We start from the raw sequence: 16,681 nt of genomic DNA on the forward strand, positions 1-16,681 counted from the left end.
GGTGCATACAGAGGGTACCGTAATGTAGCATGGAGCACAGGGGATCACCTTCACTACAGTAGCAATCTCAATAGGGCTTATTTTTGGGGGAGGGCTTATTTTAGAGGAATCTTACACAGTAAGAGGAGGGCTTATTTTCGGGATAGGTCTTATTATCGGGGAAGCATGGTAGACATCTATTGAATTCACTGCATCCTGTGGCAGCCCCGGCCACTTTAGGACTGCTTAGGAATTTCTTCCTTATCTTGGGCTGAAATTCACTTCTTTAGACTCTATATTGGGCCCAGTTCTACTACTTTTTCCCCATGGGAACCCTTCAAATATGTGCTTATAGTGATCATATTACAGTGGAAATAACAGTGCCCTCAATGTCTAAAGGCCCTGGGTTCTACTCTTGGCTCTTCTACTAATTACTGCATGACTTTGGGCAAACCGTTTCATTTTTTTCTGGGCTGCAGTTTCCTCATCTGAAACCTTCCCAGCCCATCCCCACCCAATGGGCCCTTCCTTATTATCAAACCAGTTAATCATGATCAAAGGCCAAAAAGAACATCCCATCCCTGCCAAGAGAAAGCAAATGAATTACCCTCCATTATTCCCAGAGCAGATATATTTGCAGTTAATCAATGTTGTTTTCCTTTCCTTTATTGTAGCCACTGTGTTCTGCTTTTGTCAACCCACGTCAGTTCTTATATAAGTTCTTATATATATTATATAAGTCTTCTCATATTTCTTTGAATTTCTCTTCTTTGTGGTTTCTAATAGTTCTATAATATTCTGTTCAATTCACATGCCACAATTTATCCAGCCATTTCCAATTGATATGCAGTCACTGTGACTCCAGGGTTTTTGCTACTGCAGAAAGGGTGTTGCTGAGTCAAAGAGAATTTTCAGAGTTTTAGTCACTTGTTTTCCAGAAAGAGGTTGGGCCAATTCAACAATTTGCATTTTTTATCATCTTTGCCAATTTAATGGGTAAAAGATGAAACCTCAGAGTTTAGTTTTCAGTTCTCTTATTTGTGATTTGGAACATTTTTTTCATATGGTTGTTAATAGTTTACAATTCTTTTGAAAACTGTTCATGTCCTTTACTTCTGCATTGAGGAATGGCCCTTGGTCTTACACATTTTTATCAGCTCCCTTTATTTTTTTGACATCAGACTTTTATCAGAGATATTTTATGTAGAGACTTTTTTCTTTTGGCTTCATTCTTGACCCAGTTTGTTATACCTTTTCCAATTTAAAAATCATTATTGAATAGGAGAAAGAAACTGGAATACAAACATGTTTCTGCTTTCTCTTGGTCTTTTGGGAATATCAGACCATCTGCTGCAAGAAACAGACCCACTCCTTTGTTTTTCTTCTAGTCCCAAACATACCTTTAAAAAGCTCTTTTTATTGTTTTTAGCTTTTTCATAAGTTTCAGCTAATTCTGAGCTTTTAGCCTTCTTGACATTTTTTCCTACCAGTGGCATTCACACAACTGCTTTGTATTTGCCCATGGCTCCCACCTCTCAATTCGAGTATGCCTGTCCTTATCAGAGAGCTCACTATGCAGCCATATCAGTTAAGTGTTTTCGATCCCTACCTGGTTTCTTCCCTCTCAAGATCACACTTGCTATTATATTGTCAGAATAATTTGTGTCTAAGAGCCTCCCATCCTTTAAGAAGCATCTGACCATAAGACCAAACCAACCACTCCTCTAAACCTTTAGTAATAGTTTTAGTACTCTGCAATGCCTCCTCAAATTTTTATGCAAATGCTGATCTGTCTGCATGTCATATCCCGCTCCTGTCAATAAAGGAAGTGTGGCTAGTCTGGATTGGCCTGCTCATGATGAACCCAAGCTGGCTCCCATCCTAAGTGCTCACAAACCACTCTAAGACACATTTTACAATTTTGCCAGGAATTTGTGAAGTTTATCTAACTAGTTTAGTTACTACATACTAGTTTAGTATGTAGACTTCACCATCTTTTCTTACACATTTTTCATTCATCCATTGTCTTTTTTGAAAGTTGGGATGTTTGCATTCTCCTGTTCTGTAGAATTTTTTCCAAGATCAGTAATAGCAGCTCAACAGTCACATTGAACAGTGCTTTCATTATCCTGGGATGCTGTTCTTTATAGCCTGGTGCCCTGAAATCAGTAGATAAACCTTCATTTATCTCAGGAGTCAATTTTCTATTGACCATTTTTGGTTTATCCTTGTCAATCTGATAATTGTCTCCTTAGTAGAAAAAAATACACAAAATAGAATTCTGCCTTCCCTGTCATCTATTAGTAATTCATTGAGACAGCAGCACCCCCAGACCAATGGTCCTGCTTCCAACCCAGCTTACAAAGCCAACATCTGGGGGAGCAGTCCCTGTGGAGAAGGGGACAGCCCCCTCTACTGCCAACCCCCCACCATCTCCCTATAGGGTAGGTGAGCCAGCCTAGCTGAAGCAGCAAGGGAGAGAGAGGAGATGGCGAGTATCAAATGATCACCATTACCTTGACCATTACCTCCCCTCTGACCCCAAAAGAGATGTCCCTGGGCACTGTCCTTCTCAGACGATCATGGTCATACTTACCTGGTTTCCTGTTTTGTCCTTGCGCCCCAAGCCCCAAACTAACAGAGTGACCTGCTTGCATATGCGTACTTGATAAAAGTCTGTTCAATTGAATTAGAAGGTGGGAATTACTCAAATGAGAAGGGAAAGAAAACACATGAATGACAAACTCTGAGTGCCTGCTTGTCCTCCTCTGTCTCGCGGTGAACAGTATGACTGGTGCTCCTGGATTCCCAATGCGCCACCAACCATGCGGGCACCTCCGCCAACAGAAAAGGGCATGGTCACCATTGAGCAGATAGTGGAAACTCTGCCAGACCGGGGGCGCTCCTGTTGGCACCTGGGAGCTGTCTGGGCACTGAGCCAGTTCCAGGAAAATGAGGTAGGTCCAAGACCTCTTCTTTGTCCATTTGGGGAGCGGCGGCACATGGCACAGTGGGGAGAGTATAGGAAAGCCTGCCCTCAGGCTGTGCTGCTGACACAGGCTGGCCATGTGCCCCAGGTGCCAGGGGTATCAAACCCAAGCAGAAATGGTTCCGCTAGAAGGAAAGCCACATCTTCACATTGCCTGTGTCTGCTGGGTTTTCATCATCTCGTTGGACACTCCCAGGCTGCACTGGGGAGGGGCAGGCCTCATATTTGATCCCTCAGCTTTGCCAAGATGACGTTCCTGAGCAGCTGCCCATAGGAGAGGCAGCTTTCTCACTGAGGCCTCCCCGCTGTAAGCGAGTCACCGGTTCTGACAAAAGCAAAAAGCATTTGGGAAGAGTCAGGCCATGTGAGAGATGAGAGAGAACTTGTTATTGATAATAATAATAGCTAGCATTTAACGTTTGCAAAGTATTGTCTCATCTGATCCTCACAACTGCCCGGGGAGGCAGGTGCTGTTACGATCCTAATTTTACATGTGGGGAAACTGAGGCCGACAGAAGTTAGATGGCTTGCCCAGGGTCCCACAGCTAGGAAGTGTCTGACACAGCAGGATTCACACTCGGGTCTTCCTGCTTGGTTTTTTTGGTTGTTGCTCAGTAGTTTCAGTCATGTCCTACTCTTCGTGACCCCATTTGAGGTTTTCTTGGCAAAGGTACTGGAGTGGTTTGCCATTTCCTTCTCCAGCTCATTTTACAGATAAGGAAACTGAGGCAAAGAGGGTAAAATGACTTGCCCAGGGTCCCAGGTAGTAAGTGTCTGAGGCCAGATCTGAACTCATGAAGATGAGTCTTTCTGGCTCCAGACCTCGGGCTCTAACCACTGCACCACCTACGCCCATACAAAACCCTTAATATCCATTATCTCATCAGTCCTCTCAGCCATCTGTCTTGTGAGGTATCACCCCCCCCCCCCAACTTACACCTGAGGAATGAGCTTCCTCGGGAGGTAATGAGCTCCCTGTCATGAGGAGGTGCTTGGTGACCACTTGGGGAATGCATTGCAGTGGAGATTCCTCTTCAGGAATTGGTTCGATTTGATGACCACTTAAGGCCCTTCTGCTTATGGGATCTTGAGGTGCCCAGATTAAGGGGGGGTGCATTTCATTGACTTGCCCAAGGGCACACAACCTATGTAGGGGCCAAACTAGGTCTTCTGGATCTAAATTCAGTTTTTTTTCCACTGTAATTTACATTTTATTTCCACTAGAATGTAAACTCCTTGAGGGCAAGGGATTCATAGCATCATAGATTTGGAGCTTTATGGTCCCCCATTTTGAGGAGCTGAAGCCCAGAGAAGATGACTTGCCTGGAGTCTGAGGGCACCATTTCATTTTTTATTTTTGTGTTCCCAATGTTGAACACCATGCCAGGCACATAGTGGGCCTCAAATGAATGCTTGAATTACTGCCTTGTTGTAGAAAGTTGTACCTAAGATACTGGTCTGAGAAAGGTGTGACTGGTCTGGAAAGGGAGCAGAAAGGCAGAGGGTGGGCATGCATGCTGGGGTGGGGGTGGGCAAAGGCTCTGGTGGCAGCTTCAGGACAGTGGCAAAGCCTAACTTGTGCATGTGTATCTTGACCCTTCAGCTGTTCCTGGGCATGTACCCAGAGGAGCATTTCATTGAGAAACCAGTTAAGGAGGCCATGGTCAAGTTCCGTAAGAACCTTGATGTCATTGTCAGCGGGATCACTGAGCGGAACAAGAATAAGAAGCTGCCTTATTACTACCTGTCCCCAGACAGGATCCCCAACAGCGTGGCCATATGAACCAGCCTGTGGCTCCAGCTCTGGGGATCTGGAGGGAACGTTCTCTCACTGCATCAGAGGGAAGGCCTTCATCTCCTCCAGGGCTCAGAGGGGGTTTCTGTGCTATGTTTCTACAACTGAGCAATCCCCTTTTTAGCAAGAACCTCTCTGGACACCTTAGCCAGGCTAAGTAGCTTATGATGCCACACTTGGGCTGTCAAGACGTAGGACATACAATGATATACGATGATATAGCCCCCATTCTGACAAGGGTCTTCTCTACAGAGGCCTTTGTGTTCCACCAAAGTGTAGAAATTGAGACCCTCCCTTTCAGTTCCACCAAGGAAGTTGTACCTTCCCTGTAGCACATGAAATCTGATCACAAAATAAATTCCTGCTTGCTCTGGAGAATGGAATTTTCTGGCCCTGAAAATATGTGCCTTTATAGAAATACTGTTAGAAAGTCCCTTGCCCCACCCTGAGTGTCGCACACTAGACAACTGCTTATTTGCCTAGTCCTGGCTCTGCTCCCAAGACTTCTGGTCACTGAGCCCTTGGATCAATTGGCATGAGCCCAAGGTGAATCATGTCACGAAGGGCTCAGCTGTTCACTCAAAATGTGGAGTTTAGCTGAATCACCTGGTGCCCCATAGTTCTGGTCAGAGCTCCTGGCTGATGGCTGGCTGTGTGGCCTTCCCACTCCCCCACCTGCCACTGCATGAATTATCAGTAGGGCCCCAGCAGGAATGGAAAACGATCCCTTTGAGAATGAGGAGCAGCAGCAAGCCTGGGATCCATGCAGCTGGGTTGTAGAATGTAGACTGATTTCTTGTGATTTTCTTCTCTATTTCTCTTGTATTTGATAAAATTAAAAGATTCCTCCATTTTCATTATTCTTTTTGCCATGATTATTTCCAAGGGAGCAGAGGGAGACATCCCCCATGCTAGCTAGCATCACCAGGTTAGGGGTTGTAGCGGCAAGCACCCCAACCGTCCTCAGGGTTTGCAGCTACCACAGGTTCTTGGATCTGCTTTGTTAAAGGAAAGCAACTCAAAATGGGTTAACAAGCTTACTTTAATCAGTCAGACATATATCGTTTACCTTGTTCAGGAGAAAAGGTCAGCACCCTGAACCTCAAAGTATACAGGCATAATTATCAAGACAGAAACATCAAGTAGACAGATTTCCAAACTGTCCAACCATTACATCCATACCCAGTCTACATCTGGGTTTCCACATTCTGGGTTTTTCAAAGCCGGGGGACTCTCAACAACGGCTTCCCAGAATTCAGATCAAATCACAGAACACTTCTCAAAGTGAGTCCCAAAACAAAGCTACACATCAGGGCTTATATAGCCTTCTCCTGGCTCAGAGAATGTAACAACCCTATTGACCCACTGGCCAATCAAAAAGTATCTACTGAAAAACAAGCCTCCCTCCCCAGGCTTCTGGTGCACTTTAGCCTAGGGGCAGGGAAGATCTTTAAAATTTACATTCGCATTACAGGGGTCAGGCCTGGAACTAAGAGCGGGCCTGGACCTCACATTGTTGCCACTTTGTCTCTCCCTCCCCCACATCAGTCATGACAGTAATAGCTAGCAGGTAATTAGAGCTTTAAGGTTTGCAGACTGCTTTACAAATATTAACTCATTTTATCTTCAAAACAGTGTGGTGAGGTGAGTGCTACCATCATCTACTGAGAGTCTGTGACTTGCCTAAGGTCACATGGTATGGGTCTGGGACAGAATTCGAATTCAAGTCTTTCTGCCTCTGAGGCCAGCACTCTCTCCCCTGGCTACCCTGTGTGTCCCCATCTCAGCGGTCACCCTTTGGCTTGTCCAGCCTGACCTCATCTTGTGCCTGGCTAATCGGAGGCGTCTGGACCCGAAGTGACTGTCACTACCTTCCCTTTATCTCTTCATTTAGTCATTCATTTTCTCATCTAACAAGTACAGACATGGATAGAAAAGCAACACAAATTCCCAGCTTGGCAATGCCCAGACGCATGTCTCGTTCTGCATGTCTGGCCCATCTCTCCTCTGCTGAGAGGTGAGCGGTATCATCACTGGTCCTCTGCAATCGTGGCTGGTCACTGCTTTGAGTTCTTAAGTCTTTCCAAGTTGTTTGTCCTGAGAACTTCTAAACCTGTTTCCTCCAAAAACCCTCCCACGGTGGGTAGTTTGATGTGAAGAATGCTGCTTCAGTCTATGATTTCCAAATGCATTTCAGAATCTTATCTGCCTGACACATGCCCAGTATGGGAACTTGAAATTATTCTCACAGGAAAAAAAATCCAATCCCCGCTGAGGCGGCTTCCCTCTGCCCGTGAGGACGGTGGCTGGAGGAGCATCTCATCTCTGCCTGGATGGCCCCTGGCTTCAGGTGGGTGGTGGAGATGCCCGGGCTGCAAGGCCATGAGGGTGAAGGCTCTGTCCTCTCCATCTCCATCTGCTCCTAGGCCGAGGAGGGTGGGAAGTAGCGTTGGGCTAGACCCTCCAAGGTTAAAGGGGCCCGTTTCTTTCTTGTCCTTGAATAGCCCTAGTAAAAGTGACACATAGGCCACCCCACCATTGAAACAATGACCCCAATGGGGACTTCAGTCTTTCCAAATGATGCGTTTTCATCAGATGTGTTCATTTATTTTCATCAGACAAGGAAACAGACTTGGATAGGGGAATGATCTGTCCACGCCCCAGGTTCAGGTCAGACGTCCCTTTGACCTCTTCTGGTTTGAAAGGGCAGCTGGGCTCTTCCTGAGTAAGTGAAGTAAATCACCTTATCTCAAGATCAATCACTTGGAGTCATAGAAAGATGGATTTGCAATCAGATGGCCTGGGTTCAAATCCTGCCTCTTTCCCTTACTACCTATGTGACCTTGGACAATCCATTTCCCGTTTCCTCAGCTATAAAGTGAAAGCTGGTGTTCTTTCCAGCTCCAGTCCCATGAGCCAATGACTCCGAGTCCAGTGTTCTTTCTTTCCCTTTTGGGCAGCAGACTTCTGTCCCGGAGAGGGCTCTTACTCTGGCCTGATTCTCAGAAGGCAGCGTGCCTCCCTGTTTACTCTTTTTTTGGGAAGGGCCTCTGTCATGCAGTCACTTTTCCGTTTGCTAGAGCTGTATGGATAGGTGAGCGGCTTTGGCTCAGGCCCCAGAGAGTGGAGGCTGGCCTTTGGAGGGTGTGGAATGGAACTCTCCTCAGCTTCCCATGTGGAGTGTGTTAAGGTTTACACAGAACTCTCCCCACCACCCTGTGAGGGAGTGACAATACGAATTATGATCATCTACTTGGTAATACCTGCCATGCATACAGTCCTCTGGAGGGAACACCTCCATTCAGAAGGTCAGAGGGGCAGGTACTTGTCCAAGCTTTTAAAGAACTGGTAGTCATTGTGATTTGATTCTTGTTATACCCATTTTAAAGAGGAGGAAAATGAGACTCAGCCAGTGTTGGAAGCTCCCACAGGCTCTGAGGCCAACACACTCTGGGCCGGGCTGCTCGGCCTCCCTGGAGGAAGCATCCCCTAGTTAGAACACACGAGAATGAGGATTTCCACCCCTTATTTGGGACCTTCTTCCCTGACCTCCACCCTGGGCAGCCTTGAGGGTTTATCTACAGGGGCCTTTGTGGAATGCTCTCCTGTCCCCAAAGCCAACAGAAAACACAAAGCCCTGCACCTTCATGGAATTCTTTACTCTGCACAGGGGCCAGCCCTGCACTTCTAGGGCACCACTGAGCCATTCCCCAGATCAGCCCCTTCTCCCCCCCACTTCCCCCCTGTTCCTCTCCCCGAGCCCAGGTTCAGGAGTGAGCCAGCAGAGCTTCAGACCTCTCCATGAGATCCTCCAACACGTGCTGGGCCAGCAGCTTGGTCATCGGGTAGCAGGCCTCTGCCAGGGTCAGCAGGGCTTTGGAGAAGGAAGACACTTGCTCCTGCAATGACAAGATGTGAACTAGCCTGGGGGACGAGGGCACAGACCCTGGGCTTCTGGTGATAACTGCCTCCCCCATTTGCTGGGTGGGGGGTCACCATGGAGACCATGGTCAGGGTGCAGTAAGGTCCCTGGACTGACAGCAGCTGAGTGCCCAGGAGCTCTGATGCCAGTGAGGATGCCCTCCCCAGCCTCGCCAGCAGGGGCTCCACCCTCTCATCGCAAGTGGGGGGCAGCTGTTCCATCTAGGCATCATCCCAACTGCCCCAAGTGTTTCCTTCTGTAAAAACTAAATCTGTGTCTCTGGAACTTGCACTCACTGTTCCCAGTTCTGCCCTCTGAGGCCAGGCAGAACAAGTCTGATCTCTCTTCTGCAAGACGACCCTTTGGTTACTTAGAGACAACTCCCATGACCCCTGAGCTTTTTTACAGGCTAAATGTCCCTAATTCCTCAGCCAGCCTGAGTTCATCCTTCAAGGCTTGGCTCAGGGGCCACTTCCTCTGCGATCCCCCTACCCCATTTGGTAATCTCTCCCTCCTCCTCAAGTTATAATGTATACATATACACATACACACAGATGTGCATATGATTGTTGTATGTGCATATATGTCCATGTATATGTATATCTGGGCAGCTAGATGGTACAGTGGATAGAGGCCAGACCTGGAGTCAGGAAGACTCATCTTTGTGAGTTCAAATCTGGCCTCAGACACTTGCTAGCTGGATGACCTGGGAAAGTCACTTAACCCTGTTTGCCTCAGTTTCCTCATCAGTAAAATGAGCTGGAGAAGGAAATGGCAAACCACTCCAGTATCTTTGCCAAGAAAACCTCAAATGAGGTCACAAGAGTCGGCCAAGACTGATAACAACTGAACAGTGACAACTTGCTGTACCCCCCACCCTCCAGTAAAACGTGAACTCCTTTGTTTTGTTTTTGTATCCTTGGCACTGGTATGGCCCCTGGCACAAAGGAGGTGTTTAATTACATGAGATGAAGAAGGAGAAGAGGGAGATCTTGGGCAATGGCTCCATCTCTTCGGTGCCCAGCTGAGCACTCTGTGTTCAGTTCTGAATGGCCTGTTTGAGGAAGGCCATTGGCAGCTGAAGGGACTGGGGGTGTCTCCCCTGAGGGAGATGCCGTCTGGCTCCAGGTATCTGAAGGGCTGTCACGTGCCCTGCTCTCTCTGTCCCCAGTGGTTTGTCCACCACTAGGAACAATGGCTGTAAGTTGTATAGATGCAGTTTAGGGTTGCTGTCTGAACCTCCCACCCTTTAACAACGGTCTCCCTTTGACCCTACTGCTTCCTCTAACTCCCGTCCCATTTCTGTTTCTTCACAAAACTTCTTGAAAGTCACGTCCTGTGTGGTGTCTCTTTCCTCACTCCCCGCTCTCTCTCTGACCTTCTCAGCCCCTGTTAGTTCTCTACAGAGATGCTTCTGCTGAAGGACCTGACCTCCCCCAGTTCTCCTCCTCCTTGTCTTGTGGGCCTTGGCCCCTTCTTACTGATCTAATCTTCCATATTCATGATACGGGTCATAATCTCCCTGCTTAAAGCCCTTCGATGGCTCCCCAGAAACCACCCAAATAAAAAAGCACATTCTCTAGCCGTGTAGCTCAGTTCTCTGCCATTCCATGACAGAATGCTTTCATCATATCTTCTGGAGCCAAAGTCTGTCCTGGGGCCCCTTCTCTTCTCCCTCGATCCTAATTCAGTTGGTGATGTCCTCAGCTCCCACGGGCTTCATGACCATCTCTATGACAACGATTCTCATCTACCTATGCTGCTCTGACCTCTCAGTAGGCATTCACTCTTGGGTCTCCGGTTCTCTTTTGGACATCTCAAGCTGGATGTCCAGCAGACATCTTAAACTTGACATGACTAAAATCAAACCCATCTTCCCCTTAATCTGCACCGCACTCCTCCACTCCCTGTTCTACAGTGAAATCTAGGTGTCGCCCTCAACTCTCCACTATCCCCCACCTCCCATATCCAAGCTGTTGGCAAGGCCTGTTGATTTCATTTTTGCAATATGGCCCCTTCCCCTCTGACACGTCATTACCATGGGGCAGATCCCCATCACTCCACTATTACAATGGCTGCTGGTGGTTCTGCCTCAACCGTCCCCCACTCTGATCCATCCTCCCATTCAGCCACCAAGGTGACTCTCCTAAAGCACAGATCTGACCATGTCAGCTCTCCACTCAATAGCTTCAACTGGGTTCTTGTCACCCCCAAGAACAATACAAAACCCTGTCTGGCATCTCCTTACACCTTACCCCCCAACTCTACTCTTCCATGCAGCAATGCCAGCCTCCTGGAGCTTCCACAAACAAGGCCCTCCATCACTCAGCTCCAGACTCTCTCCGGCTGTCCCTCCCTCCTCATTTCAGCTCCTGGCTTCCCTTAGCTGAGCCTTCTTCCTGGCATTCTGGCACCTTTCTGTTCAGTATTTCCTATTTATTCTCTATCTCCCTACATTAGTTTGCTTGTTCGATTGTAAGCTGCCTGAGGGCAGGCACTGACTTTTGCCTCTTTTTATACCCTCGGCACTTAGCACTGTGCCTGGCACACAGCAGGTGCTTAAATAAATGTTTAGTGCTGGGGGTGGGGTCCTCCTCCCACTCTGGGAAGAATAACACAGACCAAGAAAAGTCTGCCCACTTCTGCCCGGTGATATGCAGAGGGCTTTGATGACGGCAGCAAGTCTTTACACGCCTAGATCCTTTATGGGCCGGGCTCTGGGAGAAGCACTTTGGGATTGTTATCTTGTTTGATCCTCGCAGCAGCCCTGGGAAGCAGGCACGATCATTGTCCTCAGTTTACAGATGAGGAAACTGAGGCACAGAGATTGAATGACTCACCCAGAGTCACACAGCCAGTAAAAGTGTCCAAGGCTGGATTTGAACTCAGCTCTTCCTGACTCCGAGTCCGACACTCACTTGGTGGAAAGAGTGGGACCACGTGGGGCGGCGATTTTCGTCCTTGTCACGTCTGCATCCCTTACGCGTTGGGCACACGAGTCATAGAACGAGTGACTGGGAAGTGGGGAAGAGGCAGAGGGGAAAGATGGTGACGATGGGTTTGCGCTCCCCCAAAGGGGGAGGTGACTCACGGTGATGGGGGAGGGCAAGAGAAGCGAACAAGCATTAATTAGGCTCCAGCTGTGTGCCCGGTACTGCGCTAAGCAGCTGACTAATGTCTCATTTGGAAGGGCTAGCTGTCTTTGCTTGAATTTCCTGTGCAAGCCCAGTAAGCTGCAGAGGGTAACATGGTGGGGAGGGGTGTGTGAGAACAAAAATGACAAGACCAACCATTTCCAGACTGATCAAAGTTTGCACAGCACTTCACAAATGCTGTCTCATTTGACCCTGGCAACAACCCTGTGAGGTTGGTGCTGATATGGTCCCCATTTTACAGTTGAGGAAACGGAGGCAGGTCATTGACTGGCCAGGTAAGTCCTGAGGATCTCCCAGAAGCCCAGACCGACTGCGGGGGAGCCCACAGGTCAACAAGACAGCAGTTACTTATCAAGGGCTCACTCTGGGCCAGGCACTGTGCCAAGTTCTGGGGGTACAAGTACAAGCAAGCCGAGGAAAAAGTGTCCATTTTTCACGTCCCTGTGAGGGCCCACTCTGCCCTCTCTTCCCCAGCCAGCCCTTGGTATGACCCGAGGGGAGATGCTGGCAGTCCCTACCCCCACCCTGAGGCAGCCTCTGGGCTTCACAGCTTATACCAGCCAGGCTACCGACCTTCAGAGAATAATAAAACCTCTTCTGCTTGCCCTCTGGCCCAACAGCTGCCCACATCAGCTCGGGAGAGATGCAGTCCAGCACTTCGTACAAGTGATAGAGAAAACCATTGGGTTCCTGCATAGGAGAGAGCAGCAATGTGTTTTTGGAGAGAGGGGACACCTTTCAGGAGTGGCTCAGACCTTTCCCCTGGGCTAATCAAGCCCCTGGCACCAGCCTTCTGCCCACAGGCTCCTGCCCTCCGTGAGGACATGATCAGCGGTTTCCCTTGTGGTAAGTGACAAAGGGCTCTCGGCTGAGAGCCGGACAAGCTGGGTTCCAGGCCTGATGCTGCCCCTCACTGCCTGTGTTAGCATAAGCACGTTGTTTGCCCTCTCTGGGTTCATCTCCTCCTCTGTAAAATGAGGGGGTTGGATGAGATCATCTCTACTACCCCTTCTGTTTCTGATATTCTGATCTGATGCTAAGGGACCCCATAACTGATGCTTCTGCCAAGGCCCGGATGACAGGTGCAATGATAGAGAAGGAAGACCCAAGGCTCGCTCCCTCCCAGGCTCTCCCATCAGTTCAAAGAGCACGAAGGGGCCACGAAAAGTGGACCCAGATCACAGAGGGGCCTCTGCTGGAGCAAAGGCCTCCCCAGCCTCTGACCACGGAGTCAAAAGTCCAGTTAGGGCACAGCCTTGGCCGAGGAAGCTTATCTCTGCCTCCCCCTCTGCCTAGATTTGTGGTGGCCTTGCCTAGCCCAGCCAGCCCGAAACTGACCTCGTCCATGGTGCTCAATACCTCATGGACGCCTTGGGGGTCCTTAGACCGTCTAAGAAAGAACATGGTCCCAGCTAGAACTCTCCTGGAATCTCTGTTCCCTCCCCCAGAATGGCGAAGCTTCCGACCACCTCACTTCTGGCTGCCCCACCCAGCCCGGCCCAGCGCAGCACAGCTCAGCCCAGCCCAGCCCAAGATTCCAGGGAGCTCTAGTCTAGGGAGCAGCCCAGGAGGCTTAGATAACCTGATCGGAGCTATTACCCCCGAAAGGAAAGACATCGTCTTAGCATCGCAGACTCTCAGAATGCAAGGGAGAGGAAAGCAAACAGGCTGCCCCTTTGTAGTACAGATAGGCAGAGGGCTGGCTAGCCCAGAGTCCCACGGGAAGTTAGTCCTCATAGGGAACGCAGAGATTACAGCATCAGTTCTAGGGCCTGGAGGTGCTGTAAGAGGTCGGCCAGGTCCAGGCCTTTATCTTACAAAGAAGTCGGTGACTCACTCAAGGTCACTCGGGTTCTGGGGCCCTTCTCCCGCCTCACCCCCACGCCCCAAGAGGCGGCCAGAGACTGGGTGATTGCCGGAGGGAGCGGGTGTCTGAGCTGGCGGCCGCGGTCCTGTTGGGGTCCCGGGCAGGCGGCTCGCCGGCTCTGCCCCGCCTCCCCTCCCCAGGACTCGGGACCTTCCCGCAGCTCTTACCGCCGTGGCGGCTCTCCTCTGTCTCGTCTGGGCCCAGCAGTGAACCAGGACCGTCTGGGGAGAGAGGTTCAGAAGCGGCGTCACGCACAGAGCGCGGGCCGCGGGCCGCGCGGGGGAAGCTCGGACGGCAGCCCCCCGGGAGCGGCCAGCGGGCGGCCGGGGAGCAGCCCCGTACTCCGAGCCGATGCCTGACGCCCCCTCCCCGCCCTCGCCCTCTCCCTCTCTGCGGAGGCGCAGTGACCGCACCGGCTGCCCGCGGCGGCGGCCTTTAATGAATTCTTGGGGAGCAGGGTGAGTGCGGACCTTGAGGATTTCTGGGAGCAAGGGAGGTTGGGGTAGTGGGGGCAAGACATTCCACAGAAAAGGGCGTGCAGGGGGAGCTGGGGTGGGGGATTCTCCCAGAAGTTTCTGTGATGTGGGGGTCTGAAGTGAAAGCTGCCTCTAGGAGGAAGAATCTGGCTGTGCTCTGCATCAGATCGCAGTTCCAAGGCCCAGGTCTACCAGGAACCATGGAAGCCACCTGGTCCAATCCCTTCATTTGACAGATGAGGAAACTGAGGCCCAGGAAGGTTGGGTAGGCCCCTGGGCCCCTGAGTTCTTGGTTCTCAGTGCCTGACTGGCTGCTGGGAGGAGAGTCTGAGGAAAGATTCTCAGGATTAAAGGCAGGTCAGAGAATTCTCTCTGACAACACCCCCCCTCCCATTTTGGGCACAGAGGTCCAAAGTGACTCCTGAGGTCCCCATGGCAGATGTGGGAATCCAAGTCAGGCCTTCTGCCTCCAGCCCAGCTCTCTCTCCTGCACTAGCTGGGCTGTACTGCTATCAGGAGCAGGAAGGAATGGATTGGAAGAAATCCAGGAAAGGCAGGGACACATATTGAACCTGGCCAATGCAGGAATCTGCTTTGCCTTACTATGCATATTTGTTATGAGGATTTTGTTTTTGTTTTTTCTTTAAAATTGGAGTGAGATGGGATGGAGAGAAAATAAAGGCTTGTTCATTAAAAATAAAATGAAAAAATTAAAAGAACTATCAGAATTTGTACTAATTGGATGTGAGAAGTGGGGGGGGGGGTAAAAGAGTAAAAAGCTAATTCCAGGACTGAGGGTTGTTCCAAACTCTGTCTGGGGGGAGGGTCGGGAAGGGGTACACACATCTGCCTGCCCAGCAATCCATCTGCTGTTAGTAGAAAGAAAGAGGACAAAAAAGTGGGCTTCTTCTCCCTTTCCATGCCTTTGGCCACACTCAGAGTACACTTACCACTTTCTTCAAAGGCCTGGCAATCTGGTCATTCCTCAGGACACTTCTCAAGCTTCCTGGGATGCACTCAGCATCTTTAAAGATCCTGGGGGCAAGGAAGCCAAGCAGCACATCATATAAGTTGGTATGTGGGACCTGGCAAGGGGAGGGAGGCAGCCTTCAGCCCAGGCACCCAGCCAGTATCTGCCATTCATGGGACAGAAATCATGGCTCTTTTACCAGGGGAACCATGTACAATGTGCTCACTCAGCCTCTGCCTGAAATCTCATCCTGACCAGGAGCTAAGACCAGAGGGGGAGCCCAGGCATTAGCCAGACTGGCCCCAGGGTACCCCAACATGGGGCTGGGAGCTTCAAAGGCACAGGGCTACACCTTGGGTGTCTCCTCTCCCTCTTGGGCCAGGCTCCCAAGGGAGCCTCTGGGGGTCAGTTACCTTAGATGACTGTGTGCTGCTCTATCCCAATGGGATGGGAAAGCAGGAGGAGGGGGATGGGAAGGTTTAGTTGGTGAGGGGCTGACTATGGAATGCCTAAGTCTAGGCTCAGGTGTCCTGGCCCCAGAGGAAACTGAGTCACTGGCAGTCAGCCACCCCTGTTTCCAAGGCAGGTCTGTTCACAGGTCAGAGGAACCGTTTCAGTTGGCCAGTCTGGACTTCCCTTGCCTCCAGACAATATCTGGGCATTTGCAAGGTGCCCTGTGTGGCAGCTCAAACCTTTCTTGGAAGAGAAGAGGTTTTTTGAAGGGGCTGGAGGGGAGAGAAAATGGTAGCATGATGAACAGCCCCTGGGCTCGCTCCCTCTCTGCCTCCTCCAGCCCAAGCATCCCTTCTCTGTGACAACACAGGGAATGGCACCTGGCTCTTCCTAGGTAACATCCCCCTTCCCCCTTTCCCCAAGAAGTGCTCCCAATGCCTTAATCAGGGAGCATTTGGTCTTCAAGCCAGTTCAATGGAGAGTCAGTCAGTCATGACTCAGGCTGCTTATTATTAAAGCTGCCTGTGTGGCAGATCGGGACGAGGAGAGAAAAGAGCTTTGGCCATACGGGCCACAGGCGGTGCTGACCACTGCATCCTCCAATCTGCCTCAGGGTCTGTGGGCCCCTCACTCACACCTACTCCCCGTAGCTCCCGGGACAGGATGGCCCAGTTGGATGGCTGCTGGATGAAGGCAATCAGGCTGTCATAGGCTTCATTGAAGTTGCTGGGCTTGAAGGAAAAGAAGAAAGCTCAGTCTGCTTGGCAGGGACAGACCACAGAGAGAGGTCAGGGCCGGGCATCAAACAGTCTGTTCTTGGCTTCTAATTAAGCAACAGCACAGATACAGAATCCCTGGGAAAGGGTGTGCAGGGCTTGTCCAATGGCTGTAGGCTCAGTGGCGCTGAGGAGAGGGAATGTGATGGGAGCCTAAGACCCCTCAGGAGGGCCCACAGCTCCCAGCACTATCTCTGGCTGACCCCATGCTTGGGATGGTCTCCCCTTCCCTCTGCTGCGAGGTTCCCCTGACTTCCTTCAAGTTCTGCAACAAGTCTGCCCTGCCCTCCTGAATCTTA

General features: G+C 50.2%; 2 protein-coding genes across 2 annotated transcripts in view; one reads left to right on the forward strand and one right to left on the reverse strand.

The window, feature by feature from the left end:
• The window catches only part of ALOX5 (arachidonate 5-lipoxygenase), a 71,853-nt gene extending 66,241 nt beyond the window's left edge, over positions 1 to 5,612 (forward strand). Inside the window, exons 13-14 of the mRNA XM_069071313.1 lie at positions 2,766 to 2,936; positions 4,572 to 5,612. Of these exons, the coding sequence (XP_068927414.1) occupies positions 2,766 to 2,936; positions 4,572 to 4,751 (351 nt within the window). The 3' untranslated portion in view covers positions 4,752 to 5,612. The remainder of the gene's footprint in view (positions 1 to 2,765; positions 2,937 to 4,571) is intronic.
• A 2,789-nt stretch (positions 5,613 to 8,401) lies between these two features.
• Positions 8,402 to 14,793, reverse strand: LOC138148534 (uncharacterized). Its single transcript, XM_069071238.1, has 4 exons — positions 14,782 to 14,793; positions 13,875 to 14,315; positions 12,414 to 12,530; positions 8,402 to 8,662 (listed from the first exon to the last, which is right to left on the reverse strand). Exons 1-4 carry the CDS (start codon positions 14,791 to 14,793, stop codon positions 8,531 to 8,533), a joined length of 702 nt encoding a protein of 233 aa, XP_068927339.1. The 3' UTR covers positions 8,402 to 8,530.
• Between the last annotated feature and the right edge of the window lie 1,888 nt (positions 14,794 to 16,681).

Source organism: Petaurus breviceps, unplaced genomic scaffold (genome assembly GCF_028583685.1).
Source record: "Petaurus breviceps papuanus isolate PSGF00001 unplaced genomic scaffold, PetGlider_PUasm1.0 90825, whole genome shotgun sequence".
Taxonomy (NCBI): Eukaryota; Metazoa; Chordata; class Mammalia; order Diprotodontia; family Petauridae; genus Petaurus; species Petaurus breviceps.